At 39.3% G+C, this 25,699-nt stretch overlaps 1 protein-coding gene across 10 annotated transcripts in view; it reads left to right on the top strand.

Moving 5' to 3' along the window:
- The window catches only part of NXT2 (nuclear transport factor 2 like export factor 2), a 95,741-nt gene that overhangs the window by 53,161 nt on the left and 16,881 nt on the right, over window positions 1–25,699 (top strand). For 5 of the 10 annotated variants that reach the window (XM_068956951.1, XM_068956948.1, XM_068956954.1 and 2 more), the window contains 2 exons: window positions 11,710–11,848; window positions 24,770–24,856. In XM_068956951.1, the coding sequence (XP_068813052.1) occupies window positions 24,839–24,856 (18 nt within the window). In that variant the 5' untranslated portion in view covers window positions 11,710–11,848; window positions 24,770–24,838. Of the gene's footprint in view, window positions 1–3,817; window positions 3,882–8,745; window positions 8,864–10,961; window positions 11,646–11,709; window positions 11,849–22,576; window positions 22,760–24,751; window positions 24,857–25,699 lie in introns of those variants that run through there. The other 5 variants (XM_068956953.1, XM_068956956.1, XM_068956952.1 and 2 more) reach the window with 5 other exon arrangements.

Raw genomic sequence — 25,699 nt, 5'->3', positions numbered from 1 at the left:
TCCAGTTCTGTACTTAAGTGCCACACAATCTTATTCCGAGTACCTGTGAATATAAAAATAACTCCCTTTTTCAATATTTTCCTATACTGTTGCCTTAACTGTATTTTGTGAGACTTTCGAAGGTACTGTTTGAAGAGCCTTTATTACGGTGTGATTTCTAAATTTCAGTAAGATGATTTTATTTTGTTTTCATGGCTAGGATGCTAGACAGAGTCCTAATATACTAAAAAGCTATATATCTGTGTGGCATGTGTGTAGGCTGTTTTAGGTAGCTTGAGAAAACATTCTGAATGTTCAAGAACATTCCCCTATAATGTTCTTGAAAATATCTAACATTTTGCACAGTCTGCTGAATTCCGAAAGGAAAAAATATTCTAAGAAGTATGTAACAGCCCTTTGCATTAATATTCCTCTTCCCTCTCCCTTTGCTATCCTATCCTATCCTATCCTATGTCAAGAATGGATGTTTTAATAATATACAGAGGAATGGGAATCTCCATTACAGGCATAAATATCATCTCTCTCTCCTTTCTAGATGCCTCAGTCTGATTTTTTGAGGCTTATCATCACCATTTCATCAAAGATCTAACAGATGGCAGCAGAAGCCCCAGCTGAACTCCATGAGGTTGCTGGTTCTTTTCCTTTCTCAGTTATAGACTGTTCTACTTGGAATTGAATTATTTCCTATTACAGTTAGTTACTATTACTTATTTTGCAGAGGTATGCAGTTGGTATTGAGAACCTGGCTGAGCTGGTGGTTGCCAGTGGTAAATGCAGCTTGGAAAAACAAACAGCTTTATCTAGGTTTTGTCTCCATACTGTTAAGGATGGACCTTTTAAGCTCTTATCACTGTTCCAGCCCAATTTCAAAGATTTTATGAGCTCTGCAAAATATGAAACTTTCAGATCCCCATCTAAGATGAATAAAAGTCCTAGAAGTTTTGATGTTCTCCCATCAGTAGTGCTGGGACAAGAAATTCTGATACCTACTATTCAGGATCTTGTTTTCATTAGGGGTTAGGTGTGATCAGTACATTAGAAAGGAATCCAAAACACCTGAAAACCACGTTCTAGCCACAACTTAAAATGGACATATGGCTGTGTTAGTGAACATGTACAAATATATCCTTTCGTTTTTCATTCCTTTCTGTTGAAACCAAAGTTCCTCCATTGGTAGAAAGTAAATATATTGCACCAAATTTTGTCCTTTAGACTTTACTCTGACATGTGATGACTAAGTGTTACCCTGATGTTTGACCTCATTCACAAACCATATACTGTTTGGTAGTCTAAGAATGTTTAGCCCGTGTCTGACCTTATAAATCATTGCTGGAGTGTAGAAATACGCAATGCTGTCATCTATACCGCATTTGGTGTGGAAAAGACTACTTAAGGATGTTGTGTATATGCCACCTGTCGGTGAGAGGGAACAATTACTTATGCCAATAACATATAAAGGAATTCTTTCTTTCTTCTCTTTCTTTCTCTCTTATTCTTCTTTTCTTTCTTTCTTTCTTTCCTTCCTTCCTTCCTTCCTTCCGTCCTTCTTTCCATCCTTCTATCTGTGTGTATTTTCTGTTACTCACCACATTTAAAGATTGACATCAAGCAACCTTAGTTCAATAAAAAACTTATCCTTCTTTAAACTCAGTGATAGAGACAACACTATCTGCTGTTTATTTTCGAACTCATTCCTTTACACAACAGGTTGCCTTTTAAAAATCCTTGAGCTTAGTGATGTTTATCATACTCTCTTTTTGGAAGAGTAACATTTTAAGAGAGAAATTATGGTCAGTCCACACTGCTGATCCGAAAAGGATCCTTTTAAAAATTGCCTATATATTATTTTTTAATCTTAATCACAGTCCAAAGAAAGTAAGCAAATCTGTTACCAGGGCATCAGCAAACCGTGGATGCATCCACTGGAGAGGGAAGCAGGTCACTTTCAAGGACAAGGCTATTCTTCTTGTGTAGTATATAGTCTCTGCCCTAGAGTTTCACAAAATACATATGCTTTTGACAATGCCCATACTGTTAGTGGAAAGGTTTTTTGAAGAGGGTTTCGGTGTCTGTTGATTTGTTGTATGCTGTGGGCAGTTTAAACTTAACATGCTGAGTATTTTCACTCATGCTGTATTCTCCTGTGCCACAAACAATAGATACAAAGAAGTAATTAGATGGATAATTTTTTGGCAGGTACTGTCTCTGGTAACTAGATTTCCCATCCAGTATATGCTTTACTCATTCTATTATTTCCCATTGGAACATATTTTTAAAATGATTTTTTCAGCATACATCTTGATCTCTTTTTTTCATTACCTTCACTCCTGGTGCTTATCTCTGACAGTTCATAGAACACCTATTCTGATGGGTAATCTTCTGTTCTCTCAGTTCTTTGGGGATGTTATAGGACTTTGTCTTCAATTTGCACGTGTTCTTGTTATACACATTTTTATGGTGATTTCAACAATGCTCATCTTCAAAGCTTGTCCATGCTCTGAAGTTTTTCAGATCTACCTCTCCACTTCTTAAGCATGCTCCTATCACACAGTGTTGCTTCATTTCCTGTTGAGTATCTTCTTCTTTGCAGGCAATAACTCCACAGTCCTCCCTGTTTCTCAACCCTGTAATCGTGTGCTGCTTCATTCATCCAGTATTCAAATTCCACTGCTTCATGCAAAACATTCCCTAATAACATTTCTAATAAACATTTTTGTTCTTTCCCCACAGCTATGACTCTGGGTCACTCCCCAGCGTTGACTGTTGTAACATCTTCCATAGTTTCCATGATGCATCACTACCCTCTCCCTTCATCCCCATAGTTTGTCTAAAATGTGTTTGTTAGTTTCATGATCTTAGACTGATAATCTGACCACATCCTTCCCTCTTCTCTGCTACATCATTTGTTAAATGTTACTTTCTACCTCTCCTCCCTTAGGTGTCCGTAGCTCACAGTGAACCACGCTGAACTTGATCTTTTTGGAAATGCTACAGAACCTGTAATTTTGATTAGAGTTAAGCTCAGCAACACAAAATCTCATCCAGGAACCCTATACGTTGTGTGAGAAGAAATATTCAAAGCCTAAGGACAGGAACAAAATGTAACATTTTCCAGTATTTCAAACCCCATACAGAATCACTGGTGACAAATTTAACAAGCAATTGTTTGTGTCAGACAATATGACAACTATTGAGCAAACAGCTGTTACTCCAGATGGAATATGTATGACAGCTGGTGGGTCCAGGTGCATTGCTCTGGAATAAATCAACAGAGCATTGGCATGTTGGTTTATTCTCGGCTCTTTTGATGGCACTTCTGCCAGTTTCTTGGATGCCCTCCTTTCAACCCTTAAGAAACCATTTTTGCACAATGTATTAATATATTAATGTGTTGATACTTAAATATGAGGTAGAGACATTGCTGAGATTACCAGTAGACAAGAATTTAGGGGCACAGCCTATTATAATTCCATGGGCATATTCACTTAGATTTTGTAAAACCTGATTACAGGAGATGTTCACTTTTCCTGTACTTTTTCTTTTAGATTTCTTAAGTCGTTCAGGAGCAGAGATAGTATTTTACTTAGAGATAATTGTTTTGTATCCTCATTTTCCTGACTGGGACATTGTGCCAGGTACAACAGTGGTTGAACCATTATTGATGGAAATGTTTACTTTCTGAGAACTGAACTGGGATCAATAAATGCCACATAGGTCCCTGAATGAGTTGGATGGATTTGATTGAAAGTATAAGTGTGTAAGGTCCTGCAGCCTATTATCAGTACCTTGAATTATCCTATTATCTGATTTGTTTCAGGGCCTGAAAAGAGAGAATATCTCTCAGTCTCCTTGGGAAATCATCTTGAGATATAAATCCAAAGGTCATCTAAGAAATTCCTCATGCTTCTGGCTCTGTTGGTCTGCATGTTTCTGAACAGAATCTTCATATCCTTAAACGTCTTTTCAAGATAATGGCAACATGGAGGAATAGTGATTTTAAAGATGATACTCCCTTTTCTCTCTGTGATATAAATTCTGGAGGAATGCAAAAACACAGTTTATAGGATGTCATAGGGTTTGTTTTTCTGAATATTTGCCTTTCTTGGCTGTTTGGTTATAAAATCAAAAAGGCTCTTAAACATCGCTCACACCTTGTGTTCCCACCATACTTAATGATATGTTTTTAAATTCATTCCTCATTGCCAGGCTAGTACAATCATGGGAGTTACTATTCAGATTGAATGCTCATTGATGAAACAGTATTTTGATTGCAGCAATGCAGTCTGTTATTAATAGTTTTAATGGGAATGAGAACCCATCCTACTGAGTAGATGGTAAAAGCAGTAAAAATGTGGCAGGAAGATTCACGTGCTCTTTGTGTTATAAGAGGTCCACTTCAAAGATTATAGCTTGTCAATAGAAGAATAGATTAGTTGATTATGTAAGAGGTTATAGAATGACCTAACTCTGGAGCTCCATGAATAAACAGAAGAGTAAAAAGCCTTTCCTGTAAACGAGGAAACATTCATCGAAGAAAGATATGGTCATATAAAAGAGCAGAAGTAACTAAAGCAAAAGTAAACATTATTTTTCTGGCAGACAGGATATGTGATCTCAAACATGACAGCTCATACTTGAGGTATGGCAACCATTGAAGTTCAAACAGTAGCCCCAAGAAGTCCCCACAAATGTCAGCAAGGTTGATGCTTAATATGTCTGCAGAGATCCCGTGGAGTCTTAATGAGGGTTGGGGGATTTCCATGGAGAAAGTTTTTTTGGGGGGAGGGGTAAATTTCAGCAAAGAATCCTGGGGCACCTTGTTTTCAGCAAGGATCAGGATTCTAAAAGAGCGTATGGTATTAGGGAAATCTGTGAAGTTTGCCAGGGCATCCTGTAACAGAAGAAAAGTAACAAGAGGACTTGTGTTTGGGCTTGCTCTTAAGCCCTTCTTCTCATCTTTGTGACCAAACATTGCTGTTTTAATGGATATTCCTTAAAATGATTGGACAGAGGGGTCCGTACGTAATCAGATCTTACATTTTACTTTTGGTCTGGCTGAGGGCTAGGCACACCTGGGAGAAAGAAGGATGGATGGTATCCTCCATGGAAGTAATCACTCCCAAAGATGGCAGGCCCACCGTTTTATCACGAGGGAGCATGGATGAGCTCCAGCCTTTGTGTAATGCTGACAGCTGGCAGATCCAGAATTCCCATGCCTATCCCATGTCTACACTGACCGCTTCAAAGGAAGAGTAGAGTGTGGGTGGTGCCTTCACAGTGCCCCACCAAAATGGAGAAATTGCATGCAGGAAAACCCTTAGTTACCTATTGGATTGTCTGTTTGGAAAAATGTTTTCCCACTAAATGGAGAAAACAAGTTACTAGTGCACTTCACTGCTAGGGAGCAAACTGTTATTGCAACCAAAGGGAACTAGGCAGCTGGCCAGAAATGTGACGGTGATTTTATGGTATCAAGACAGTACAGTGGGAGTACTTCTGCAAGTCCTGTATCTTACTTCATTAATTTTTTTGGAGGATATATTGATAGTATAATGGAAAACACAGATTAGAACCAGCTGATATTGTACAATTCCTCTTCATTATGGACAACTCTTCCTGCTAAGAGACTTGTTAATCAGAAATTCTCTCTTATAGTTCAAGCAACCATGTTTATTTATATTTGTGTTTCTTTATTTTACTGGCATGTTTAATATCTCCTTGAGTCATTTATAGGTACACCCTTTGATGCTAAAATTTATCGTTGGGGGTCCAGGCTGGGTCTCCTCTTATTTCCATCTGATAAAGTATGTATCTACATTGGTAGAAGAAGTAGGGGAAGAGAGACTGCTTGTTGAAAAAACAAACAGAAAAATTCCAAATATTCAGGTCTATTCAAGCTGATATATTCAGAGGAAACCAAATGCATGGCTCCCATTAACAGCTGCTGTAGAATCAACAGGGGGATCTCACACCTGTTTCGTGAGGTCTCCCAAACTGACAGGATTTTTTTTGGTTTTGTTTTAGCAAAGTGATAGTGAATTTACTAAAAGCAGTGATATATTGAAATTGTAACTCAGGGAATATTCTGCACAAAATAATAGAGCTATTTTAAGTTACAACACATTTAGTACTTAAGCTGCTTGATATTTTAACTTTGTCTATATTGGTCTTTAATTTGAAATTGCTCTGATGTCTGTTGATTAGTTTCATCTGAAACAGAAGCATCTGTTACAAAATATTGATGTTTGCATCACCTTTTAGCCAAATAGGTTAATTGAATGGTGCTTGGGGAAATTACTTCAGACCCAGTCTCTGTCTAATATTTATCTTCATAGAGCTGCCGGAATTGTTTGACGCTTAGCCAAGATATCTGCTAAAACTGCAGCTTGAGCAGTGGGGCTGTGTAGCTTAGGTAGTGATTAAAGGTACATTTTGAATAAACTTAGTTTATTCCCTAACTTGATATTTAGACAAAACAAGCAAACAAACAAACCAAGGGCCAGATCTGGCTCCCATTAAAATTAGTGGGATTTTTGCCATTGTTTTAGCAGTTAGACTACTGGATTACTGATGCTTTAGGGAACCGTCACTAGCACTGTCCTTGCAGTTTGCAAGCCTAGAGTATATATGTACAGCAGTGTCTTTTATTGTACAGTGTGTGATACTCGGGCCAAAATACTTTCTTTTGGTTCCATGTCTTAATACAAACTTAAAACCCAGTCTAGGTTTCCATCAACAGTGGGCAGACAATATGCTAATTCACCAAATAACAAATGTTGTCTCATTTTAGTGACACAAAATATTGCTAACATTTCACTTTCTCAAATATGTAAAGGGAAAAGAGGGAACGTTCAGTCAATTGACTCCCACTGCAGGTTCCTGGTAGTTGTACGTTTATTTATGAAGCAATCTGGAAGAGACAATAATGTGATAAAGCTTTTTTTGAAATAACCCCTTTTCTACAAAGTACGCTGCAAAATGTTGATTACAAAGTGTAATATAACAAACCATTGCTGCAGAAAAGTAACTGTCTCCCACCATCTGCTGATCTGTATATCCATCAGGCACCAATCGATATTATCTAAGCATTGAAATACAATCAGAAAAAGAGGTGGTGATTTCTGTTTCTCCTTCTTGTAGTCTGTTTCTGTGTTTTTATATCTCTTGTCTAAATGTTCCACTGACACCAGGTTGCCCTTCAGCTGTCTTAAAATACAGGAAGTATTTGTGAAGTAAGAGGTATGTGAGGCAGTGTTTTGGGGTGGTAATGTTGATCTTGTGTTGTGTATTACTTAGTGAATTCTTTATTTCAGTAGTGATTACTGTAGTGCAGTTAGTTGGGTGATTCCAAGCATCCATGCAGTTCATTTCTCTGTGGGTTTTGGCTTCACTTTGCTCTGTCCGTGCACAGGACCACAGAAGTGGTCTTCTGCATGAAAATGAACCTGTTTCAGTGACAATTTATGTTCCTTCTATAGAGAACCAATAGAACTAAAGAAGGGTGAAGTCTTTGTATAGAATTAATATGCTCCACTGATTTAGTTTGTTATTTCATTAAGCTAAGATGTATGAAAGATGTACATTCATTAAGCTAAAATATACAAAAGATGTATGAAAGATGTACAAATCAAGCTTATGGAATATAAGTCAGCATACTACTAGGATAAGAGAAGCATGTTGCAAAAAGTCCAGTACATTTTTTTTTCTGTATAATTTAACAAGTAACTCGGTAGATAAAAATAGAGGTACCGGCTTTGCCAATAAAATTTGACTGTTTTCCAGTCAATGATGTGTCATAATCTATGTAATGAACAAGGATAAAACTGATTCCATTTCATATCTGAGAAACAATTTAGTTGTTTATACTTGTGGTAAGAACCTAATTAATCTTCACTGAAGTTCTACATTATCTCCCATATTGGAGATCACTAAAGCGCATTAAGCTGAGCGATGAAAGTTATAAACTAGATTTTGTAGATGAGGCACCTTTCACCAGTAATCTCTGCCACCCGTTTTCCCAAAATGAAAACACTGGGCTTGATCTTTCCTCACGTTAATGAGATTTACCACATTTCAATTCCATTGTCTCCACTAGATACTTCTTATTTAGTCTGATGTGAGATTAAAATTGTTCAGGTCAGTGTGTTCAACATTTAGGAGAGACTACCCTAGACTTCTATGGGCTTAATTATGCTCGTTGTGTGGGTGTGCTTAATAATTCAAGCCATATGCTTCAGCAGACAATGTCATGGTCTACAGTGAGTTAATGAGCAGACTTTCATTATATGAAAGCTATCCCATTAAAAGTATATGGTTTCTCAGGCAAAAGCTTAGATAAAATTTGACTTCCAGGAATTCAGATACGCTGTCAAAATACATTTCATACATATGTTTATATTGAAAATACCCTCACCTGTCTATCTAGAAGAGCTTCCACTCTGCAAACTGGAGGAGTGCTTAAAAATCCACTGCTATTCTGCCACCATTTCTACTGCCTGTTTGATGTTTACAGTTTTCCCAGCTTGGCTGTGAAACCCTGCAGTCAGTTTTATTTTAGTTACTCACTTCTGGGCTTGCTGGATGTGCTTCACAGCTGCTGTAAGCCAACCCAAGTGTCTACTACTGCCAGAAGGGGCAGTCCTGCCTTCTCTAATTAAATGCCTCCATTACCTTTCTTGTGCCAGTACAGATGAGGGAAACGCACAGAAAATCAGCCTAACAACAGCATGATTCATTTTTGGCCAGGTCAGTTCTGTGATCAGTCTCGGCAAATAGCTGCACAAATGCTGGCCCAAAGGAAGCAGTGAGAATGCACAGATGAGAACAGTGAAGGAGAAGCAATGAGACCATCCATTTTTTGGCGGTGGGTTGCCTGTATGTCACGTTCCAGTGGCAGCAACAAGGTATCAGTTCACAACATGCCCTAAGTTGGGCATAACAGCTTGTTGGTGCTCTTCTCACCCATCTTCCCTCCCTCCCTTTCCAGTCCCAGCCATACACTCCAGCTACTTAACTGTCACTTGCCAAATCTGTCACTTACAACCCCTCTTCAATCTGCTTTAACTTACCGAGTATATAGAAGGTAAGAAAAGGTGGCTTTCACAGTTTTAGCTGATTAAATTAGCTCTAGGAAAGGTCCAGTGAGCTCAGTAGTCAGACTTAACAGAGGGAGGAGATTGCACAGTGCACAGAGCAGGGGAGGAGACGCTTCTTTCAGTACGGCAGGGCTATTGTACCAACTCATGGAACAGGTGGTTCAGCTGCTCAGACAATACCAAATATTTTACAGGATCCAGGGGATAGAAGTAAAAATGTTCATAAAAATCTGAAGGCAAGTTTTATGCCTATTTAATAATCACATAGGATTTTCTACAGTCTTCCATTTAAAATCAAGCAAACGATGATACTCCATTTCCAGCCCATCCTACCTGAAAATAATTCTTTTAAGTGGTCACAGGTAAGTTTGGCCTGGAGAAATATCACTGAGCATTTGATTGTTGTTAAGTCATCTCATTAACCAGCTAATTGTTGTGGCCTACCTACTGATGCTGGCCAACATTTAAGTCTGAGCCAAATGTAAATTGAGCTCAGAATATGCTACGAGCTGACCTGACCTAACTATTTAAGACAGCATATAAATCATAATTCTAGCCCTGCAGGCCTTTCTCATCTGAGTGAACTTTGCTCAGTAGTTCTGTTAAAGCTATAATGTGGAGTGGTTGATGTTCCATCTATAGCTGATCCAAAACTTACTCTTAAAACTTCTTAAAATGAAAATTGGATTTTCAACTAGACTATTCTAAAAAAATGCCAAAGGGAAAAAATGTTGGAAAGATCCAAACACCTTAAAATTGGGAAGAAAATTGCTTTTGATCCAAAGCAGCTGAAAATTTGTTCACAAACAAAACCTACTTCTTTCTTGTTTGTGTTTCTGACTTTAAAAGCATTGCTTTTATTGAAAATTTCAGTGGAAAAGAAACTCATTTCCCAGCTCCTGTAACTCATGCTGCTCCGACCCTTGGGAGTTACTTAAAATAGGCAAAACCTTGCCAGAATACATCCAAGGGTGAAGGAACCATAAAACAATTCTATATTTAGAACATTTTGTTAGTATATGTTTAATTTTTCTTTTACAGGTAATAGTTCATTTCTCAGCCTTCAGAAAAACACAACAGAATTACTGAAAAGGAAGGGGAAGTTTAAAGGTTTTGCAAAGAGATGGCTTGAACAAAAGCTCCCGATCCAAACTGCACAGTTTTTGTATTTTAGACCATTTCTAATGGTAAACTGGATGCTAGCAGTAAGACATGACAAAGATTGTAACGTGTAGTGTGCATTTATTTGCTCTTGGATTATATGCTTTAATGTTTAGTTCTTGTCTGTAACATTTTCTGCCTCTCTACAAACCAGAGGAATCAATATGTGGAAGTGTTTATCCATAATTATGCTAATGATTTTTACTTATATAACCTGTATCTATCATAGCACTCCTGTGAACCCCAAAATGAAAGTAAATGAAAAGCAGAGATAAACTTAGCTAAAGTCGTAAAAACATGGCAATATTGTGTAAAGTGACTGTGGAAAAAAATGTCTCTACACATCTATTAAGATAACCTAAGGTTTGCATTAGCTCTTTCTTTAGGTGCATTCTAATGTCAAAAGTTTTATTATTACATCAAAAAATATGTATTTGTTCCAAAAGCGGTAGCTTCAATTTTAAAAGTAATACATAGAATATAAAAAACTAACATATGTTATTAACATATATTGTATTCTTTGTATTTGTTTTTAGATTTCTGGTTGCATAAGATTAATCTTTTAGAGGAGTTTCTTAAACTCTCTTCTTTAGCAAATGTAGAGGTTCTCGTGTATTTGCCTGAATGTAGGATCTAGGTTTCCAGGAACACACCAACAAGAAGCAGATTGGCAGTACTGTGATTTATGAGTATATTGGTTCATTTGGGATGAGAAGATAGATACTAGCCTTCAGGCTTTTAGGATTTACAAATATAACACAAAAGGATGAGTATCTGATACTCTGCACTGGACAGAACAGGACACCGAGATAGCTAAAAGTCTTGCTTACAGTACTTTATTTTCAGATTTTTTTTTTTTTTTAGTAAGCCACTAGCGTAATTTAGAGCAGGTTTAGAAGCTGTAACTCAGATTCATCATATTAGAATCTGTAGCTCAGATTCTAGTTTTCTATAAGCTTGAGAAGCAGGCTGCTACTGCCGTTTTCTGTTGTCGTCTTGTTCTGACTCCGACCCAGACAGACGTGAGGGTGAGGTCTAGAACTGCACTCTCTTTACCAGTGCTCCAAAAGGAGAGAGGCGAATAAAGAATTTTTACTCAAAACTTGATCTGGCTATGTATAGGCAAATTATGTAAAGGGAGAACTGGAGGCAAAAAAGGCACTCTTCCCAGGCTTTAGTGAAAACTGAGCAGTACTAAATGGAGTTAGGAGAAAGGACTAGCTGAACTACTGTAGCTACAGTGCTTGCAGCCCCCTGATGAGAAATAATTATGGACTGTGCTGGTTCAGCTACACCCAAGTTAAAGAAAAGCGTGGTCATGTGCTGCTACTGATGCTTGCAAAAGCTTCTAATCAGCTGATGTGTATGATGATGCAAGGCATTGTACAGGTATTTCATACTCCAGATAGCTTGATAATAGCTGTTTGCAATGTTTTCTGTTCTGTGTATACAGGACATAATTGTAAGCTGATGCCACAGCTCCGTTCCCGCAAAGCAGTACAACATACTGCTGAAGCCGTCGTTGGGATTTCAATCTAAAATTTTGAGATAAATGGACAAGTACAAGCAGAACTACATGATAAGCTTAAAAGGTAAGGCTATAAGCCTCTTCCCCCTAGTAGATACAAATATATATAAAAATGTGTGTGTACACGTATACATACTTCAGCTATCAGGTTGCTTTATTTAAGTCTCCTGAAGTCTATTGCTGTACAACTATATTTACCTGTTGTTTAATTATGCAAGACCAGATTTTCATAAGAGATCATATACTATTTCATTACCTAGTTAATGAAGTTTTAAGATTTCTTTACCTACCAGCTGTGGTGACCCTTTGAACTGACCTGTTTTTAAAATTTTGCCCACTTGGCAAAATGTAGAGCACTTGGGAGTGCTTTAAATGGCTTAAATTTGAATACTTATTTGTACTTGATCTTACCGTATCCCTGTGGGTCTGTAAGACTTACTGGAACTGTTATCAGTTCAATATATAGCAAGTCCTGCTTTCCTTTAAAAAACAAGAGGGATGTTTATCAGGGTAAGAGTCGTTACATTCCTCCAGTTCTGGTATGACAGGAATTTGAGGTGGAGCAGTGAGTGCATAGTCCAGAGTTCCCATGGGATTCTAACAAACACACGTTCTGCCTGAGTCTTTCAGAGTAACATGCCTTTTTTTGTTGAGAATGAACTGGCCAAACCAGCCCTTCTTTAAGCCCACTGTGGTTTAATAAATCCAAACTCCACTTTTAGCAGTATTGTCTTATCCTGTATATAGGTCATAGTATGAAAGCGCTGAACACCTGAGATCTGCTCCCAGTTCCCATTGAAATGAACAGACAAATCCCGGAGTTCTCATTCAGCCCTTGATGAGGCAAAACCCTCAGACACTGAGTCAGAACCTGGTTAATCAGAACCTGTCTGGATTTGGCTAGTGTCAATTGCTTGCCTTTTGTTAGGATACAGTTCCTTGAACTTCTAGACATCTGACTAACATTATTTATGCATTTTGGTAGCTTTTACAAAAGTTCAGAGCATGGTATTTCACAAGAGCCATTCAGCATTTCAAAAGATTCAAGGTCTTAGAGATAGCATATATTACCTTTACACTGCGTGAGCGTCTTTAAACATACTGCTTTGCCAGCTTGAAGGCTGAAGTGCTGTGTGAATCACTGACCTTGAGGGAATCCTTCTGGTAAACAGTACTATACCTGCTCAATCTTTGAACTATAATTGGACATTGTTAACACAGACGCTGTATGTGCCACGCAGTCAGTGAAGGCTGATAAGTCTAATAACAAGAGAGTGAACCTACCAGTTTAATGTTGATCACAGACATAGGCCTTGGATTGTTTCTTTGGACTCTATTTTATTTCAGTAGAGAATTTATAGTGTTGCATGCAATCCAGCAGGGAGATTTTGAACCTTAAGATTTCGAGCATGTAATATTATGGTTTGAGCATATGTTACATATATTCTGAATCAAGAAATTCAAAAGCCTTGTAGTTGGGTTTTTTTTAAACAGAGGATATTCCATTTCAAATGTGGCAGTGCTAATTATATAACCTTAAAGGAGAATAAATTATGAAATCATGGAAATTACAAGCACATTAATCTGAGTCCAGCAAGATTATTTGCAAAACTAAAGACTACACATTTCAACAAGGGTAATCAGGACGGATGGACCTGATCTTAGTCTGTGACTGGAGTCTTTACAGACAACTCAAAGTTACTTGCACAGTACAAGGCTAGCTGGAAAAGCAGGCTGACAATATGCAGTTTGGCTTCATTTTTGTGTAGGTATTATTGCAAGTGTAGGTAATTGTCATGGGGAGATTCTGTGGGAAAAGTGTGGATTATTTTTACCTTGTTGGAGATTATGCTTTCATTCTGTGACCATTAAAGTATTCTGCCAGTATCAAGATAATTAAAAAAAAAGATCTATGCCTTTTTGGCAGTGATTCTGAAATCATCCCAAGCTTTGCTATCAATTTTAACTAACAGAGCATTACCTGGTGAAAACAAAAGAAAATGTGGGCTGGCCCAGATGGCTGAATATCAAGCTTAATACATTTTTGAAAGGCAAGTATGTCCCCTCTTCTAAGTACCGTTTAGTTATGATATTTTGACTAAATTTGACTGAAGTTGTGAAGCAGTCACATCTAAGAATTAGCTCCTATCACCATACAGATGTTTGTGCTGTATGCACGTCATCCTATTTGGCATTTAGTTGTGATTACAGCTTTTTATTCGTTGCTGTTAGTATCAGCTATTTGGGAAGCTTTCCAGGAAATAATAGTTTTAAAGGTTAGCATTATATAGAATCAAAAATACCTCATATAGCTAAATTCACCTCACAGTTGTAATAGCTGATCCCAGCTAATTTCCACAAGGCTCCAGTTTTTGCCTGTACAGGGATGATTTGGTCTGTAAGATCTAAACTGATTTAAAATTAATTCCCCTTCCATATGGTAGGTGGGTGTAGTAGAACTGCATATTTGAGGAACTGCCTTCAGATGGAAAGGTATTTTGATGAGTCATCTTGATGTAAACGGCTTGGACTGGGTATGGGAGTTCAGTGGCATTACTGCTGAGTCATTCTAGCATTTGTATCTTTTAATTAAGTTCTTTCCAGGATCTAAAAGGTTGATGAGCATGGGTGAATTGGCTTTGGGTACTAGAGATAAAGGCTAAGAAACTGTTAGGAATAGCTGAGCTTTTGAAGAGAAATGATGACTTATAATTGGTTGTTACTTGAATTAAATCAAAATGCAAATTTAGGGATATATTTGAGCAATAGAGAGTACTGTTACAATTTGTTCAACACAAAGTGTCTGCTTATAAGGATACTCTTAATTCCTAGACCCCCAAAGCAAAGACTTACTCAATGGAAAGCAACTGAAGGAGGAGCCTTGCAAAAAAAAATTGGTATGTTTTAGAGGGATTCTTTTGTTTCCACTGCAAATGATACTTTCTAAGTAAAGGAAATGTATCTTCAGTAAGTGAGATTTGAGTGAGTGACCTTGAAGTCTAATTTTTCTCAGTCAGCAAAATTGCCAGCCAAAATACTAGGAAGAGTCCTAACAGTTGAGTTGAGTAAAGAAGTGAGGGAAGTTAAGCAGGCAGTCTCATTATTCCAGTCACGTAATTTGGATGGGTACTGGGAGGTATGCATTTCACTAAAATATTCCATATGAAAACTACTGAAATGATGATACTATTGAAATTATGAAACACTGAAATTATGATAATAAAAAGTATGAGAATTCTAGAATCATGTATTAGCAGAATCTGAAATGGTTACAGTAAAATTTTTTTTTCCTGGAACATTGTTCTCTAGAAAGGCTCTTTACCTCCACATGATTATTGACTCTTTTGAAGAACTAACAGATTTGTGAAGCGTAGCTTCTTGCTAAAGTACCATGTTGAGTCTACCGTAATATGTCATGTTTGTCCAAGTATCTACTAATTCTTTTCTTCATTACAGTTTCTACAAATTTGCCTAGGCAAACATCAGATTTACTGGTTCATAGTTCCCTGGATCCACCTTGGAGCTCTTTTAGAAAATTGGCATCCCATTTGCCACCTTCCAGTCCTTGAGTATAGAATACGTTGTAAATGACAAATTGCATACCATGTCTTAGTATGTCCTTTAGGAGCACGTAACTTGGCATATACCTTGGCACTTTGTTACTCTTCATTTTATGGATTTGTTCTAAAACCTTTTGTACTGACATTTCACTTTATGGCAGATCCTCCATTTCATTCCTTCTAAAGAAGTGTTCTAATGTAAGATACTTTATAAGCTCCTTTGTGGTAATCAAAGATGTGAAGAGTTTGTTTAGCTTTTCTACTACAGCCTTGTCTTTTTTGCTGCACACCAATCGCGTATTGGCCTTACAGATTTTCTGGCAAGATGTCTTTCTTTTGATGTGTATGAAGAAGTATTTTTATTCATAGAGTCTCCCTTCAGTAAAATGTTTCTCAGGACCATTTTTGATTGCCGTATTTCATTTTTAAGTCTTACTTGCTGAAGTTCATGTTTTTTTTCTATTATTTTCTTCATTTGGAGACAGCTTCCATTTTTGGAAGATGTTTCCTTACCTCTAATTCTCTACCTTGCCCTGTTACTTAAGCATGCTGGACTTTTTAATTTTTTTAAAGCATTTCTGATAAGTGGTATGCCTTTGTTCTGAGTTTCTCATATTTCTAGCATGTCTTTAAGCACTTTCCCCACCATTTGCAAGCATTTTACATTTCTTGCTGCTCATATTATTTGTAAAATATTTTACACCATCCATGATGGTGGATTTTTTTTTTTTTTGGTGTGTGTTATTCCAAGTAGGAGTTTGGACCTAAGTACATTATGGCCAGTGCTGTGAGCAACTGAGTGGCTCTCTCGCAGAAATATTTTGAGCCAGGTCTTGCATACAGCTTAGTATCACAGCATAAGTTGCCGCCTTCTTTTATTTCCTGATTAACTGATCCCAACAAGCAGTCATGGTAAAATGATACCATAATTTTCTGTCATCTTTACAAGTAGCTGAGAATGAATTTCACATCCATTTTTTAATGCAGCTTCTCTTTGACATATTGCCTCACAGAGTAGTGACGAGTGCTAAGGAAGGGAAAGGACAGGCATAGGGACCCTGCAATTGATCTACCTCCCTAACTTCCAGGGGAAAGTCTGCAGTGAATCCTGCTGGAGAAGTGTTCTTCTGATTAACTGTCACCAAAAAAACTATCATGATCCCACTTTGTGAGTGAGAAAAAGTGTAATCAGTAGAGAAAAATCCTATCGTGGTAGAAGGAAGGCCTGTGATCTAATTAGCTACTTCAGTTTCTAATATTTCTGATTTCATTCTTTATACAGTATTTCTTTTGTTGAAGCAGCCATAGATAAATGAAATTAAAAATATCTTTTCCTCAGATCCCTATTTTAATATGTTTGAAAGATATAGAGAACTTTGCACAGTCTGTCAACAGTTAGGTCTGTTTCTCTTCCAGCTTTCACAGTGAGTAAATGAAAGATGATGCTTTAACAGACATACATCTTATTTCTGTTGTTTTATACAGATTGTACACAGTCTCTTTGATAGCCCAAATATATTTCCTTCAGTCCAGTAGTTTCCTACAAATTCAATTCATAGGAAAGAAGCATGACACTCTGCCTTTTTGGATGCATCAATGTCAGTATGATCAAAATAAACATGAAATGGAGACTAGAGATATCAGGTAGCAGTGATTCTCTTTAATTTTTACACTGCTATTTCTCAGGGTGGAGTAAGGATGTTTATATGGTGAAGGCAAAAGATTAGAACTGTAGTTTTTGCTCTGCAGTTGTCTTCCTTTGTGACCTTGAACAAATCATGTATAATTTCAGGTGCCTTGCTTTTTTATTTGGAAATTGATGATACTTGTTCTTTATATGAGAGAGGTATTATGAGGTACTTCCATTAATTTGAGGCAAATAAATAATATGGTGATGCAGTGACAGAATGAGAGGCTTGAGGCTATCTAACAAAGAAGCACAAAACTGTATGTATTGGAAAACTAAGCAGAAGTCAAATTGAAGTCTTTCATTTAACTCTTTCCTTAGCCTAAGATTTTAAATAAGATTTAAAGTAAGTATTTAAAATCCAAGTAAGTATTTAAAATCTTGGATAAGATTTTAAATGGGAGGATTTTTGAACTTTTGTATCTAGGAATCTTCACTATGCAAGTGTTAATTCAGCAGGATATACTGTTTCTTAGTGATTCAACTCCTACACAGCAATGACGAATTAGTATACAGCTGACATTGCTGGATGTGATTCAGTGTACTAAAGAGCACAGCCTCATATGGCCTGACCCAAACTTAATCCTCTCCCCAGCAGCCCTATCACCGATGCAGCTTTCCATTCCCAGAGTGTTTTTCACCTTCAGGTTGTGATTTCTTCACAGTCAGCTCCACATCATATTTATTAATTATTTGCAGACCTCCTGAGTTTTGTGCTTTAGGTATGGGACTCATGGAGTTGATCCTTGTGTAATCTTCCCTGTGGTTAGGCCTTGTGTTTATGCATTGTAGTGACACAGCTTCACTGTTGTTCCATGACCACACAGGCTGGACCAGGTGCACCTGGTGCATAGGATCCACAGAAGTGCAAACAGATCACAGCACAGTACTGCAAGCAGTCGGTGTGGCAGTGGTAGGAAAGAGCTCATACCTGGGGAAGAGCCCTGCTAAAGTGGCTTCCCTCTGCTGCAAGCTACTGCTGAGAACCATCCTTCATCATGTGCCTTAGTGCTTCTGTAATGGTCCTCTGATGTAACAGGGTGACATACATTCTCATACATGGGAAAAGGAGGAATTTGAGAAGCCTGTGTTTCTGATACTGTAGTGTCTAGGAGTTGGAATAGATAAGAACCGTACAAACAGAATAAAGAAATATCTCTAGCCTATTCTGTTGAGCAATATTGCCGTCCATATAAAGAAATCACAGCCCTTCTTAGCCATTTTTATTTTATGCATCAATATGTGCACTGAGGGATTTGGGTCTTGGAGGAGTGTGGTTGCCTCACCATACATTATATATTTCTCCAAAGGGTGTTTTTATTAAACTTGATCTTACAGTTCGTATTAAGAAAAACCAGCACAGACACTTTTCAGCCACGAGATGGTCTTCTGGAATGTGTTCTGAGTTACACACAGAATATTCCAGTACCAGCAGGACTGCAGATTCCCTTGAATTCAGGTATTTTCCTATTGTTCACAGCGTTATAAAAAGTTAACTAGCCGGCCTTACAGCTCAACCTCTTCCAGGAAAACAGAGCAAGTTGCTTTTGTGTAAGTGCCTGGCTCAGGCCCTGCGACAGGAGTGCTGGGTCTTGGTTCATTCTCCCCCCTGCTGGCTCCCTGCAGGCACCGCAGCCCAGACACTTCCGTGGAGAGTCAGTCCCAGGAATAAGAGCAGCTGTGGAAAAAAGTTGCACATGAGAAAAGCACCTAAGAGTTCTAAAATAGATAGAAACTTAAGGGCTAAGTGCTCGTACATTGACCTTCTAGTTTTACATCCACAGTCTTCCAGACACAATATGATACAGGACATATAGGACCACGTCGTCTGTGATAGCAAGTGCAATTATTATGGTAATGAGTGCAATTTGCCATCCTGGTTATTTGCTAGAGTTTATAAGGCATCTTTGTCCTTGTTTGCTTTCACAAACTAACATGTAGTTGATTTAAATGACATTAACCACTTGTACTGGAGCATGTAAGACTTCTTGAACTTTTTCACGACTCTCTGGAAGATGCTGAAGTATCCAAACTCACTTTTTTATTTATAAAAACACTGATGAATTATTTCATATAGCTGGAAGGCACTGCAAAGAGGCCATCCAATGTCCAAACTCTCCCAGGACAAGATCAATGTTATTTCACAATACTAATACTAATGTTACAAAAAGTGTGAAAAAATTACTGAATTAATTTTAATTAAGTACCAAATAGAGCCATGTAAGTCCTGTTGTGTTACAGGCTATTCTGTGCTTGAATATTTTCAGACCTTCACAATAACCAAGTAACTGTTTTAGATGCAGAGGGAAGAAATGTCGTTCTCTTGTGTTTCTCTATAGGTTGTTTTCACATAGACTGATGTGAATAATACCATCTCCACCAGACTGTCCTACATAAAGGAAAGTAAAATGAGCTCTGCACATAACTAATTGCCTGATCACCTTTGTGCATTTTACAAGCAGTATAAAACTACAGGTCTAGTTTCTTTTTTTTTCCCCAAGGGCCAGTCATTCCAAGACAGTAAACTCAAGCAAGTAAAATGGCTTTGCTTGTAACCTTGAATTGATTTAAAATGATGTTTCTGGAGGCTGCTGTTCTGTTCCAGCTCTCGTAAGCTATTTTAACTGCTAATAGAAACTAGTCAGGTGTTGCTGACTATGCTGGCAAAATGAGATTGACACTGAATGTCTGTTAGGCACTTCATCATTCTAATGCTGAGGCTGAGCTTGAAATGCTAATAGGGAAAGGTTTGTTTTTTTTTTTTTAATTACAGAGGACACAGTACAATGTGTATAATGCAACTGCTACATGGGTATGGGTTCTGCTGCATACACGTCTAGTATTTGCAAAAACAGGCTTGTATCAGTGTTATATCGTCTTTCTACTTGCTTCTTTGTTTCTGCTGCTTGCTGCATTAACCATGACTATAAGCTATTTGAAGTAGGGATTATCTCTTTGTGAGCCCCGTAGTACTTAGCTCAGCAGGATAGCTGATGTCTTTGTCAGTCTTTAGGTAAGTCTGTCACCTAAATTATGAACACTGATGACAACTAGCATACAACAGTTTCTAGTAATAAAAACTCAAAGCATGAGTCTCATTAAACAATGAAACTAAGTTTTGAAAAGATGCATTGATCCAAGATGCAGATAATACTGACACCAGTATAAAGATATGTTCAGATTGATGCAGCTGTTTCACTGTTAGTCCAATCTGTGAAACAGGAATTTTCAGAAAAGATGTGCAGAAACTTATGTGCTATTGTTAATGAATTGTTAATGCTCCGCTTGTTAAGCGTGCAGACCAAGAAAGTTGTGCAGCCTTTGTACAAAGTCATAAAGAGAAATATTTTTCAGTGTCCCTTGCTCAGAAACACCAATTGGAAACGTGCACACTGTATATTCTGTGCAAAAGCGTAACACATACTGAGTGCCTTTGCTTCCTTTTAATGTAGGCATTTATGGTCCATTGTGCTTTGCCAGATGGAATACATTAAATTATTTCTGGAGTTTGTCATGATACAGCAATACACACGCACGTTGTTATATAACCCATTAGAATCTCTGAAATATTTATAGACACTTCTCAGAACAATCAAGTTTAAATACTTTAGGGCAGAGAGCAGGTAACAGTCCGAAGGCATTACAGCTGCATAGGTAAGTCAGAAGCTGCCAGAAGAACTCAAACCAGACCTAAGCAAACAGTTTTGGGAAATATCTGTCAGCAGTGGGACAGTATACTGAGTTTAGGAGGTGATCACTGTGCTGTATTTTAAGCTTGAATCACCATCCTGCCAAAGTGTACAAGGTGCAGTGTTTGTGTTGTGACTGTCTGGCCTACTTACATATGTGTTGGGGTAGAAAGAAGCCAGCCTTTTTCTTGCAGTCTGTCAAGGAGCTAGTAAATTCCCAAACCAGGAGTTGGAGGTGATTAAAGGAGGGGTCACTTCCTTAGGAATGGTCCAAAGGAAAACATGTTTAATGAGCCTGCATATGGAACGTAGGTCTCTCTGGCGTGCAAATGTACATATCTGTCCGTGGCACTTACATGCAACTGGGCCAAAAGGGAGTACAGTTTGGTGCTAAACTCTTGAAGAACAGATGTTTTTGGACTAGCATTTTAACAAGCTAGTTTTTATGTAGTGCAAACTTGGGTTCATGAAAACAAACTTCCTAAATATGTTGCACAAAGTGTTCCTTGACTTGCTAGCAAATGTTTGAAATGGCATTTACTGAGATAAAATCTGGACCAACGCTGAGGCTTAGGTTGGCTGAAGTAGACTCCATGCTACTCTTTCAACCTTGGCTGTTCCTGTCACCCTCTCTGTCTTGGAGTTGTACCCTGAACCAGACTGGTGAATTGATCTTCCTGAAAAAATAGGTAGTAAAGAAAATGGGAATCAATTCACCAGTTCCCTGAATAGGTAGGTTCATCAGTACAGCAAGGAGGGCAGCAGCTGCTTCACCTGGGAATGACACTGAAAAATGGTTCATGTGGAACCACTCTAAAAAGAAAACAACAGCTGTTAAGTGTAAAATCTGTGAGAATGAAATACATTGTCTCTTGCATTTATTTAAGAAGCTGTGAATTCTAAGTTCACAAGCGACAAAAGAAGAAAAACAAGTTATGTCAGTCTAAATTCTATGCTGCTAATTCGTACCTCCATTTATCACCTCCACCTTTTAAAGGAAAAAAAAAAAAATTGCTCTGCACTTCAGCCCTTCTTCAAAACAACTGCAGCGGCAAACGTGTCTGACGTGCCTCTGAGCAGCCCTAAACCTCCAGATTCTGCACTGGGGAAGTGGCTGGGAACGTCCCCGCTTTTGAGGCCAGGGCAGGACTGTCCCTCGCGTCGGTGTCCCGCAGTCACACTGGGTTATGGACGGAGTCAAACAGCGTGAAGGGGAAAGGCAACGGTACGGAGCTGGCTACGTGCCTGACAGAGGTGCTGCTATACTGGCACTGCAGCATCCAGCACTAGTACGTTAGCAATTGATTCTGTGCCTATAGTGTTTTCTCCTCATTTTAGTGTTCTAAAAGCAAAATACGGAGAATGGAGTGTAACAGTAAGTAAAGGAAAAAAAAGGAGGGCCAGGGCCTTCGAGAATGAAGCAACTCCAATGCTGTACAGATTGGTGACTCTAGTTTAAGGTGTATCTCTGCTAGTCCTGAAGAGCAGAACTGCGGGTGCTGATTTTTTTCTTCCTTTTCATTGGCGCAGTCGGGATGCCTTTGCGTTTTTGAGGCTGCAATAACACTAAAAGCGGCTTCAAAGGTAAAGCAGACGCACACGGAACCGGCCGCTCTGTTTACGCGCGCCGATGGCTGGGGACAGCGCTCGTTGCTATGGGAGAGCACACGCGCACACAGGCCAGCGGTGACCGACGCCTTCACTCGGGCCTGCGGAAGAAAGGCAGGAAAGAAAGGAAGGGCCAGACCAGGCCCTTCCTCTCACGAAGCCGCTGCGGCAGCCGGCGCGGCCCCGGTGCCGCGCGAAATGGCCGCCGGCGGGGCGCCGGGCTGGGCTGGGCCGGGCCGGTTCGGCGCGGCGCGGCGCCGGCGGCCATTTCGCGCGGCACCGACGCGCGGCCGGAAGAGCCGGGCGGTTGAGCGCGGCGCACATCCGGCGCCCCGCTGCCCTGCCCGCCGCTCTGCTCGCCGCCGCGGAGGGGCCGCCGCCTTGTCTCGCTTCGCTTCGCCTCGCCTCGCCTCCGCATGGCCGCCTCCGTGGTGAGTGCCCCGCGCCGCTGGGGCAGCCGAGGCGGCGAGAGCGGCCGCGAGGCTCCCCTCAGCGCAGCCTCGCTGCCCGCGCCCGCCAGCGTTAGTCGTGGGGCGGCCAGCGCGTCCGTTGCGCAGGCTGCCGCGTGGGCAGGAGGGCCTGGGCTGAACCCCGGCGCGCTGCCAGCCTGGGGGCCGCCCCGCCGCGCGGCGGGGGAGCCTCACCGGCCGCCTCGGGCTGGCCGACAAAGGCGTGCCGTTCCTGTTAAATACTAGGAAAAACAGGCTCCCCCGGGAGGGGTGAGAACTTTGGAATAGGTGCGGAGTCGCCATCCTGAGAGGTGTTCACAGCCTGACCGGAGAGGCGACCCTAAGCAACAGGGTCGAACTGTGAAAGTCACCGCAATCCGACTTTGAAGTCAGACTGAGCTTTGAGGCTGCTCCTGCTTTGAGAGGGCTTTGGACCAGCTGGTCTCCAGAGGTTTCTTCCCACCTTAATTATTCCCTGAATTTTAAAATACGCTCAGTGGTATGGTTGTCCCGAGTGTCAAAACTGACAAAGCTTGTTTTCCTAGTGACTCATATTGCGTCTTGTCTAGTAGCTCGTTCTGGTCTCCTTGTGTTTCTCTCATGTCCTCCCTCACACCCAGCCTGTCTGTTCAGCCGGATGACGGACAATGTGTTTGGCTGCTGGTTAGAAAGTGTGTGTGTGCGCGCGCACGCGTGGGCACGCAGGGGTGTGCGTGCTGACTGAGAGCGAGAGCCTGTGCTCCAAGTAACAAGCTGAATTACAAGTGCCGTTTTCTTAGTGGAGATTAATACTGTCCCCTAGTGCCAGAGGGGTACTCTTGGAATACGCTGTCTTTAAGACTACTCTGTCATATTTGCTTGGAATTAGTCCATGGGGTCAGAAGTTGTTGGAGGAGATAGATGAAGAGCTTGCTCGTGTCCTTACAGAGAGAGGTCAAGATAGTTGTATATAGTAACATGAAAGTATATATCTTTATGCAGTAAGCAGCAATTATTTGACAGGCTGATAAATGTTTTGCGGTATGGGAGTTTATTTGAATAGAAGTGTTTCTTGTAGGAATACTGCAGGAGTTAGCGGTAGTCTCAGTGTATATTCATTAAAGACTACAAGAAAATGTAAATAGTTAAATTGCAAATACTGATTGAGTTGTAAGTGTTGAGAATGTAATGCTGAAATAGAATGATGACGATTAGTAATATTTTAAACAAAGTATTGTAATAGAGCCAAATGCAGAGTTACATATCTGTGACAGAAAATTCAGAATCACTGCTTTCCAGGATGTCACAGTTCAGGGACTGTTAAGAGATCGAGAGCCAAACTGATGAAATAACTGAATGAGTTCCCAGTACAGCGTTGTGACAACAAAGGCTGATACCTTTGGATGAATAAAAATTGTAAGATATAAGGAAAATAATGAGATGTAAGGAAGAGCGTTTGTTTTTTTACTTTTGGAAATAGCATTGGAGTGAGCATTCCTGGCATGTGTTCAGTTCTGTCTCTTGCTCTCACTCTCTTTCTATTTTAAGGTATTTAAAAAAAAAAAGGAGAGAGAGAGACTATGGTGGCAGTGTGATAGGCTTCTTGATACTGTTCAGAAATAACTGGAATAAATCTTATTTCCTTAAAGCTTTATCTCAAAAGAGCATAACCATTGCAGGAACAAATGCTTTCACTGAATGCTTTGCTCCACTGACAGCCAGTCATAGCCCAGTTTCTAATGTGAATACTTCTAATACAAATATAGTAAATAAATCAGCATTCAAAAACGAATCCTAAAGCTGGCACATTGCTAAATGCTGGTGTCTCCAACAAAGAAAGAGGAATTTGAAATCATTTTCAGCATTGTTTGACATTATCTTTAGTAAGGATGGGAAAGATGGTGACTTTGGCGAACTATGAAAGGGTAGTTCCCTAGCTGGAAAAACTGCTTAGATGACTAGTTGCATGAAATTGCTTAACGTATATAATTTTGTATGGTTTCTTCTCTCCAGGATTTCAAAACCTATGTGGATCAAGCTTGTAGAGCTGCTGAAGAATTTGTCAACATTTATTATGAGACAATGGACAAAAGAAGAAGGGTATGTAGATGTTTTGACGGTAGTCAAAATTGCACCTCCTGCGTTTTTCCTTGCTTTTCTAACTAGCATTGGCTTGGAAGCATCTGAAAGTTGGTTCCTGCCTATTGTATTGGCAAAGTTGAGATATCTGTTTCCTTAGACATGCTCTGCAGAGAATTCTTTGTGCAACATTGTTGTAAAGAGGACCCTTTTAGAAAGTATCTCAGACTTATTACGGTAATAGTACAGGATTTGGTCAACGTAGGCAGATAAAACTTGCTTTATTTGTCTCCGAGCTCCGAGCTTTTTTTTTTTTTTTTTTTTTAAAGCTTATTTTTTTGCCAAGGTTTATTATTATAGTTCTCCCTTCTCTTATAGTAAAGAGTCTGGGAGTCTTTAGATCACGTTGATGTGGTTTCATGTAAGAAATATTTGTGTACCAGAAGGCAGCTGTGAAAATTGACTGTTCTTTGGAATTTTTAATATATTATAGCTATAATTTAATAACTTCTAGATTATGTGGAAGTGTCAGCAGTTGGGTGTTACTCCTTAGTCGCATTGTACATAAGCAGGTTAAGCAGAGAGGTAGTAACAGCTTGAGGGATAGTTACTCAACTGTTACAACTTAGAAAATACTGGGGAAATTCTGGTCTGCTGCTGCAGATATCTGTCCTCTTCTAAGTTTCCACTGTTCCTGGTCTTGTTCACCTTTTATTTTTTACCTGAAATTAGACTTTTTTGGCTCTGCAATCTGTGTCGCACACCAAAAAAAAAAAAAAAAGAATTTAGGGATGAACTTATGGAAAGGCAGCAGCATCCTTTTGTTAGCGAGTAGTACAGCTCTGTCACTGGCTTTGTTAAAGG

This window comes from Struthio camelus, chromosome 11 (genome assembly GCF_040807025.1).
Source record: "Struthio camelus isolate bStrCam1 chromosome 11, bStrCam1.hap1, whole genome shotgun sequence".
NCBI classification, from domain to species: domain Eukaryota; kingdom Metazoa; phylum Chordata; class Aves; order Struthioniformes; family Struthionidae; genus Struthio; species Struthio camelus.
The sequence above is the reverse complement of the archived record's forward strand: the minus strand, read 5'-3'. Positions and strand labels throughout refer to the sequence as shown.